The sequence below is a fragment of the Branchiostoma floridae genome, chromosome 14 (assembly GCF_000003815.2).
Source record: "Branchiostoma floridae strain S238N-H82 chromosome 14, Bfl_VNyyK, whole genome shotgun sequence".
Lineage (NCBI taxonomy): Eukaryota > Metazoa > Chordata > Leptocardii > Amphioxiformes > Branchiostomatidae > Branchiostoma > Branchiostoma floridae.
Window position 1 is genome coordinate 20,504,534 of NC_049992.1, and position 7,629 is coordinate 20,512,162.

Below are 7,629 nucleotides of genomic sequence, written 5' to 3' on the forward strand. Positions count from 1 at the left end.
TGCGCCTGAGTCATAAACCACCTCGTTCGCTACGCTCACTCGGTGGTTTATTCGGTGGTTATCGCACCTGACCAGGGATTATCTCACCATATACACCTCGGGCCGGGGCATTAACCCTTTAATATAACATGTGCTGACCTGCGGGGATGCTTCTCCCATCAGGAAAGGTGTGTGGCTGTGTGGTGAGTCGTGTGACCCCCGGGACAGGGGAGTGCATCCGCAGACTCTCCTTAATACACATGGTGGTGTAGGGCAGCTTGGACAGGTCCTCCCTACATGTAAGTGAAAAATCCTATCATCTTTTTGCACCTCGATTTTGAGTTTCCAAGCCATTAATCCTTGACTATTGATTGAACTGTGACCCATTGTTACAACTCATGGGGTTGTGTGGCATAACTGCGGGGTGTTTGACCCAGAAGCTAGCCTCAGGCACAATGTTCAAATCCTTCCCTGCTACTGATCTTGTGTTCTTGCGAAAGGCACTTTACATGACTTAAATCTCTCTACCCTGAGGTGTAAAAATGTGTACTTGACTTTGGTTGTGGCCTCAGGTACATGTAAAAATTGCGGAAGGAGAAGGTTGGGCTCCACCTCTCAAGACACAGTGGATAACAACCCACTACTATGGCCTTTCTAGACATTTGTCACATCCTGCAATCGAAAAATCTGCATCAAATCATTTGTCCTTGACCTCTGACCCACCATTTGACCTCTGCCCTCCCCTGCAGCACTGCGTCCACCTCTGCGCGACACCTGTCCTGGCAGGCCGGGTGTTTGGCCAGGTTGTAGAGGATCCAGGACACACCGCTCGCCGTGGTGTCGTGGCCCTCGAACATAAAGGTGTCCACCTCGTCACGGATCTCTCGCTCCGACAAACCCTTTCCGTCTTCATCCTACACCAGAAACATCACACTGCTATATAGAACTTGAGCCTCGAAATAGATCTCAAAAATGAGGTCATAGCCAACAAAAGAAATACTTGGGTGGAAAACTGGACCCAAATGACTCTCTCATAAAACTGTATATATCTTTGGATGCCACAACTCCCATAATGCAAAGATAGGCAAATATATCAAAGACTGCTTTGCTATTAGAAAGAGTTATGAAACTCATGATTAGCCCAACTCGATTGTAACACTCCTATATCAAAGACTTGTGTTAGCACTTCTTGTTATGTTAATTAGGATATTAAGTCTTATTCCATACACCTATTTTGTACTTGTGTAACAGTCGTTGCCATACATTGTACCATGTACAAATTTCGAGCAATAAAGTTCATGTATAATCATAAAACAAAGAAAAAAACAGTTTCGTTATTCAGAGAAATCATACTTTATGTACAGCCAAACTTCGCTGGACAACTACCTGGCGCAGCCAACCACCAGCTCTAAACAAAATAGCCCCACTCCCTCTCTGCTAACTAGTGCGTCCAGTCTGGTATGTTCATCTGGTCGGTAGGTCTGGTCTGGTAAATCTGGTCAGCCAGTCGGGTCCGTCACGTCCAGTCTGGACCCGATCGTCCGTACAGAAGAGGTTTGACTGGACACTGTTGCCGGTAGGCTAGGGAAGTATTTACTGCCACCAGGAGACTGGTAAAACAAGATTATACTAGTATGTAATTTGCTTATAATACGCGAGTAACAACATACCCTAGCTTGTAGCAGTATGTCCAAGAAGTCCAGGTATCGTTTCTTGCCCCCATCTTCCGAGCTGTTCGCTGTGTCATTCTGATGACAGCCTTGCTGTTGGAGCTCTGCCCGCCTCTTTCTGATGACTTCATCAGAGAAGTCATGAGCAGTCTTACACGCTTTTCGAAACCTGAATTGCGTAAAAGGGATTTAGATCACTATCAAACAACGAGATGAAACACTTGCCAAAATTCCTCATGACACGTTACAGTTTTGAGCATATTGCAAATAATGTTGGACTTATTGGAAATTTGAAAATAGCACAGGAAATTTTGGAAATCTAGTACATATACTTGAACTTCTTTTCAGTGTACAGGACTGTAAATGCATTTAAGTTCGCGGGGATTTAATTTCGCGGTAGCGGGAAAATGGACTTTTCGCGGTGGTTTTAATTTCGCGGTAGCACCATGCATTGTAGTCTCTTACTGTTATGGAAAAATGTTCGCGGTGGTTTTAAATTCGCGGTGAAGCGGCCGCCGCGAAAACCGCGAACATTAATCCACCGCGAACATTTCTGCATTTACAGTATCACATCCTTCAAGCCATGAGCCTGCACGTTGACACCTGGCTATGTCCAAGGTGCTGAATTGTCATCAGGTGATATATTCTTAATTTCCTTCATAAAACACCTTGTAGTATATCCAATATGTACTTGTAACATATGCAAGACACCTTGAACGTGGGAACATTGTAGGTCCCTTCGGAAAGATAAATGCAGCTCCAACCAGGGTGCCCCTTCCTGGATTCAAATTCATTAGTATTTGACAGTTGATAAGCTAATCCCAGTGGTTTCTGGAGTGTTGGATGTTCCGCATCTGTATCTATATAGCCGGTATAACCGCCCTTTGCCATAACACACCAGCACAGGGCTCGAAATACTGGGTGCACATGCACCCAAAATTGGAACAGTGCACCCATTTTTTTTCGTGGGTGCACAGGGTGCACCTAAATATTTTCTTAGGTTTGTGTATGGAAAGATATCGAGAATACTAGTATACATCATATTCTTGACATCTAAGTATTAGAAAGATAACAAAAACGTCTGTCATGTTACCTGTTTAAGATTGCTTAAGACAGCTTGTAACTAAGTTTTGTCATTAGGTTTTTTTTGTCATTCTACTTAAATTCAAGTGGTGCGCCCAAAAAGTTTTTGGTGCACCCAATTTTTTAAGCTGGGTGCACCAGTGCACCTAATCCCAAAAATGAATTTCGAGCCCTGCCAGCATGTTCCTCACCTAAAGCCAGTTGGACTGAGGTGGAAGATGAGGGGAATGTGAAACGGCGGGAAGCGACCTCGCTCCACCACGCACTTCGTCAGGTCGTACACGGCGCGGATGTACGGACTCCCGTCGCTGTCCCGCTGGCAGTCCGAGCGCACGCTGAGCGCACATCGCATCAGGCTGTCCAGCGTCATGGCGCTGGCGTAGTGGAACATCTCCACAGGTGTACCAGGTGCCAGGTCTGCCCACCTGTCCTGAAACACAGGTGTATCATGCCAGCTATTATCATCTGTGTACATGCATAGATGTAACATCTACACAGGTGTGCTTGGTCTATCTACCTGTCCTGAAACACAGGTGAACAGGTATTATCACCTGTGCAGGTGCATAGATATAACAAATTACACAACCTACACAGGTGTGTTTGGTCTATCTACCTTTCTTGAAACATCAGGAAACACCTGCACCAGTAAACACACTTTACCCTGGTTTGTATGCACACTTAATCACTTACTATCTGGTTTATCGTCTGCTATTCCCCGTCAGGTGATGGTTAGATGTGTTTGTACAGAGATGTAGACACAAGAAATCAAACATCTAAATCACCAGTAATCTTCTTAATTTTCCTGTTTATTTCTCCCTTCATTCATTCATTCATTAATTCACATGAAAACACACTTACCAGCATGATGTTGGTACATTCAGAGAAGACCTTGACGTAAGGCTTCAGCACGTCGAAGTGAAACCCCGGCGTGAGGAGGCGCCGGTTGCGAAACCATTTCTGTCCCTCGCTGACCAACAACCCGTCACCTGAACACAGTGCACCATGGGAAGAATTTTTAAATTAATTCATTATTAAACATTCCTACCATATTTTCTACATGCAGGGTTGAACAAGTTTTCTAAAATCCACTTGTCCTATCGGGCAAGCACATAAAAAATGTACTTGCCCGAACCAATTTTTCACTTGCCCAAAATTCAAATGTCACTGTTACTAGTATATGCATTTTCACTTCCAGCAATGGAATTCTCTGTAGACAATTGCTTGATGTCATGACTGTAAAAAGTAACAAGTATATCAAAATTGCACTAAAATCAATGGAAAAATCTTACTTGCCCGATCGGACAAGTGGGGTAGGACATGCACTTGCCCGAACAGCACTTTCACTTGCCCTGGACAATAGGGCTAGTGGACTTGTTTATCCCTGACATGTACCCTGGACTTTACCTTTGCTAGAATGTAAGTGAAACTGTATGTTTATTCAACTTAATTGACACTGTGTACCTTGAGTTTTCACAAAAACCTGTCCAGTCCGGACAGCGGAAAAACCTGTCCAGTCTGAAAAGATGGTCTGCATGGGGGTATAAGTTACGAGCTGTTTTAGAGAAAACAGGATATAGCTGCTTTGAAAAAGCTCAGGTAACGCCTGTTTTATTTATATGGTGAAGCACAATGAATAAATAAAGCAAAGTACAAGCCACAAAGGCTATGTAATTCACTTAAGACCTGTTTGCATTCACTTTCCACAAAAAGTACTCACCTATCCATGGTTTCAGCCAGGCATATGACACCCTGTCCTTTGGTTCTGTGAAAAAAAAATGACAAGATTGTGTGGAGATCATTTACTGTATGTTCAGATCAGTATGTGGTTAATAAAATAAAACTTCTGCTTAGTGCTATTATCAATGCTTTACATTTATGTATCATTTACTTAATAGAATATATGTTTTTACTGTATGAGCCCTGGAAGCTTAGCTCAATCTCAGCTACAGGGCATCCCAATAAACTCAATGTGACCAAGGAGGTTAAAAAAAGAGAGGTGTGATTTTTAACCTCCTTGATGTGACAGATTATATACTAGTTGAGCAACAGGGTATATTCTTGCAAAGAGGATTTTGTAGCCCTTGACCTTTGACATGCTTGAGGCACCAGGTCTATAAAGCTGCTACCAGATGAGGTACATGGACATCCTGCATGTATGTATGGGGTACCCTTAAATGTCATCAATGAGAGATGACCCTGACCTTGACCTTGACCCCTGACCTACCTGGTGAGTTGACGATCTCCTTGATGTAGTCGGGATGTACGAGGCTGAGAACCACGCGGAACGGCCCGATCCAGAGCGGGAAGGCAAACTTGAACTTCGCTGCCCACTGTGGCACGATGGTGAAACCGGTTTCATCCGGCCGGACCTGGAATAGACAATGTACCTCAGATTTAGACTACTAAATAGCCACGGGCTTGGCTTATTCGCACACTGAAGGAAGATTGCCCAGATGACTATAGAGGCTTTTAATTGACATCAAGATATTATAATTTCGGAATTACGTTTATTTTATAAATTTATACAGCAGCTGCACTTTTCTTGGCGCAGGTAGTGAGTTAGACAGTAAACCCGAAATAATGATAATGTTACCTGAATCTACAAAAATTACGGGAAACTGACATACAATGATTTATATTTCACTTGTGGCCTGTGATAGCATGTTCTTCCGACAAGACTCTCACCTGTCCTGACAAAAGACCATAAACTTTTGTCCTTGTTGTTGTAGAATGTAAGGTTATCATCACCCTTCTCAAGAATGTTTTGAACACCTGGATATTAGATTTAGAAGTGTGCATACCTCAGAAATTACCGATTCTGCATAATAATCGTAGATCTCTTTGAATTCAATGTTGCTGTTTTTTTTTGCTTTGGCTCTATTGTGGTTAGTGGTAGCAAGGAGGTTAAAAAAAGATTTTTAACCTCCTTGGTGGTAGTATTGTGAGAGTAGATTTCAACTGTGAGGTTGGTGAATATTCAGGACAATTGGAACTAACAATCCCTCACCTCTCTCATATGACCAAACAGCCAGTGTGCAGGTTGTCCTGGGAATGGTGCCAGAACTTTCTGAATGTACCGTTTCCATAGCAACGCACGGAGGAACCTGAACACCAGCTGAACGGCCACGGCAACCAGCACGGTCAGGCAGGCGGTCCGCAGGTAACCGGTCTCCCAGTGGGGCAACCACTGCGCCGGTATGGACACCATAGCAAAGGTGCTTAAGGATAAAGGGACAGAAATTCCCAAGTTTAAGCAATTCATATGAGTCTAATTGTCATACAAATTTTTTAGAATTCCTTACAAGTTTTACCGAATAACGTTACATCTTCAAATTTTACATAATTTATAGAGGGTCTGCATGGAGGGTCCGACAAAGATTTACGCTGCATTCAGAAGAACCCCCTACGTATTACGCTAAATTAAGGAAGGCAATTACGCCAAATTTGGTCGCCTCTCTACGAATTACGTAGATAAGACGGTTTTCCCTACGAGTTACGGGAAATGTACTAAGGCTGCCTACGCCTTACGGAAAAGAGCATGCAGACCCTCTTTATACAATTCACTACGAAGATAACGTTACGTGTAAAATTTGTATGTAAAAACTGTTTTACCGTTACGTTTACATGCAAATTTTAGAATGTTTTTTTCTTCTACTCTAGACAAAGATTTACTGGACGTCTTAACTGTCAGCTGCACTGATAATGGCATCTAGTCACTTTCACTTTAATCAACATCGGAGAAATAAGAAGATTTTTTGGTATCTCTGAAAAGACCCACTGAGTCTTCTTGGGAAAGAAAGAAAGGAAGTAACGTTAGTGCAGATCAGTGGGGAAGTGGCAGGGAGACTTGGACAAAACGTCAAAAACAGTGTGAACGTGATCGTGATCTTGCTAATCTTGCGACAGAAATGATCTTACCTTTATGTAGTTACACTTGGTATTTCAGTCAGCTCCTAGGTAAAGCCTGGATATGCAGAGGAGCCTCACACACCAAGCTCCACACACAGCCCTCTCAAACAGTTGAACTTTCACCCGATGTGACCATGGTGTAGCAATATGACTTTCGCTGAAGTCTTCAGTTCAACATTGCCCTCTAGCGATCTTGAGTAGAATGACAACTAGTCCTACTAGCTAGTCCTACTGGTTTGCCCGATGGCATCGATACGTACTAAAATAATCAAATGTAACGAAAGGATACCATCACTTGCAATATACTGTATCTCGATCACTATCAATATGATATAATTGTGTGTTTCTTTGATAAAGGACGTTTACATTTGCTCTTTATGATATTTACCTACTTTTTGTCGTTTTGCTGCCACCGTTCCTTAGAAACGCCCGTGCACGCGCGCCGCCTGGCGGAGTAAACAGCACTGCAACATGACGTCATGAGCAGGCCTTGCGCATGTCACTTGTATCACGCATGCGCGACTAAACTTTCAAAAAATATTCAACCGATGTGATTCAGCGTAGAGACTGACAGAAGACCGTGTTTAGTACATATTTCGGGCGATTTTGTTTGCAGAATTTGCACAGAATTGAAAGAGAAGAAAGTTTAAGCTCTCAAAATGGACTGGGGCGGCCTAAAAGTCGGCGTCAGCGTGCGAATCCAGCGTAGTGACGGTAAGTTTACCGGCGAACCTCGCTACTGCCCCCCTCCCTCCTTTGGCTGAATTTCCATTCGTATGTTTCTCGTTTAGCGCGTTCGGGTCGTTTTGCCCATCTTGTTGTTCACCTGGCACTACTTTCTTTTATTTCGGTGATTTGCTTATCGCTTTGGCATGATATCTAACTTTTCTGAAATTGACAACCGTGAGAAATTTGCGCGCCATTTTGATTTTGAGTTTGAGCCCCCGGGCAAAATTTTTACGGTCATGTCTGTCACCAGGGTTTGATA

At 43.2% G+C, this 7,629-nt stretch overlaps 1 protein-coding gene across 1 annotated transcript; it reads right to left on the reverse strand.

Moving 5' to 3' along the window:
• Positions 1-118: 118 nt before the first annotated feature.
• On the reverse strand, positions 119-6,774 carry LOC118430240 (cytochrome P450 4F3-like). Its single transcript, XM_035840949.1, has 9 exons — positions 6,651-6,774; positions 5,740-5,950; positions 4,957-5,101; positions 4,450-4,494; positions 3,591-3,718; positions 2,924-3,162; positions 1,650-1,818; positions 703-893; positions 119-272 (listed from the first exon to the last, which is right to left on the reverse strand). Exons 2-9 carry the CDS (start codon positions 5,938-5,940, stop codon positions 119-121), a joined length of 1,272 nt encoding a protein of 423 aa, XP_035696842.1. The 5' UTR covers positions 5,941-5,950; positions 6,651-6,774.
• Positions 6,775-7,629: the final 855 nt, after the last annotated feature.

Excerpts from the sequence above, each read along its gene's own strand:
- LOC118430240 (XM_035840949.1), bottom strand. The coding sequence starts at position 5,940 with ATGGTGTCCATACCGGCGCAGTGGTTGCCCCACTGGGAGACCGGTTAC. Across the intron at positions 5,102-5,739 it reads TGTTTGGTCATATGAGAGAG|GTCCGGCCGGATGAAACCGG; the intron begins GTGAGGGATTGT and ends TGTCTATTCCAG. Across the intron at positions 4,495-4,956 it reads GGAGATCGTCAACTCACCAG|AACCAAAGGACAGGGTGTCA; the intron begins GTAGGTCAGGGG and ends TTTTTTTCACAG.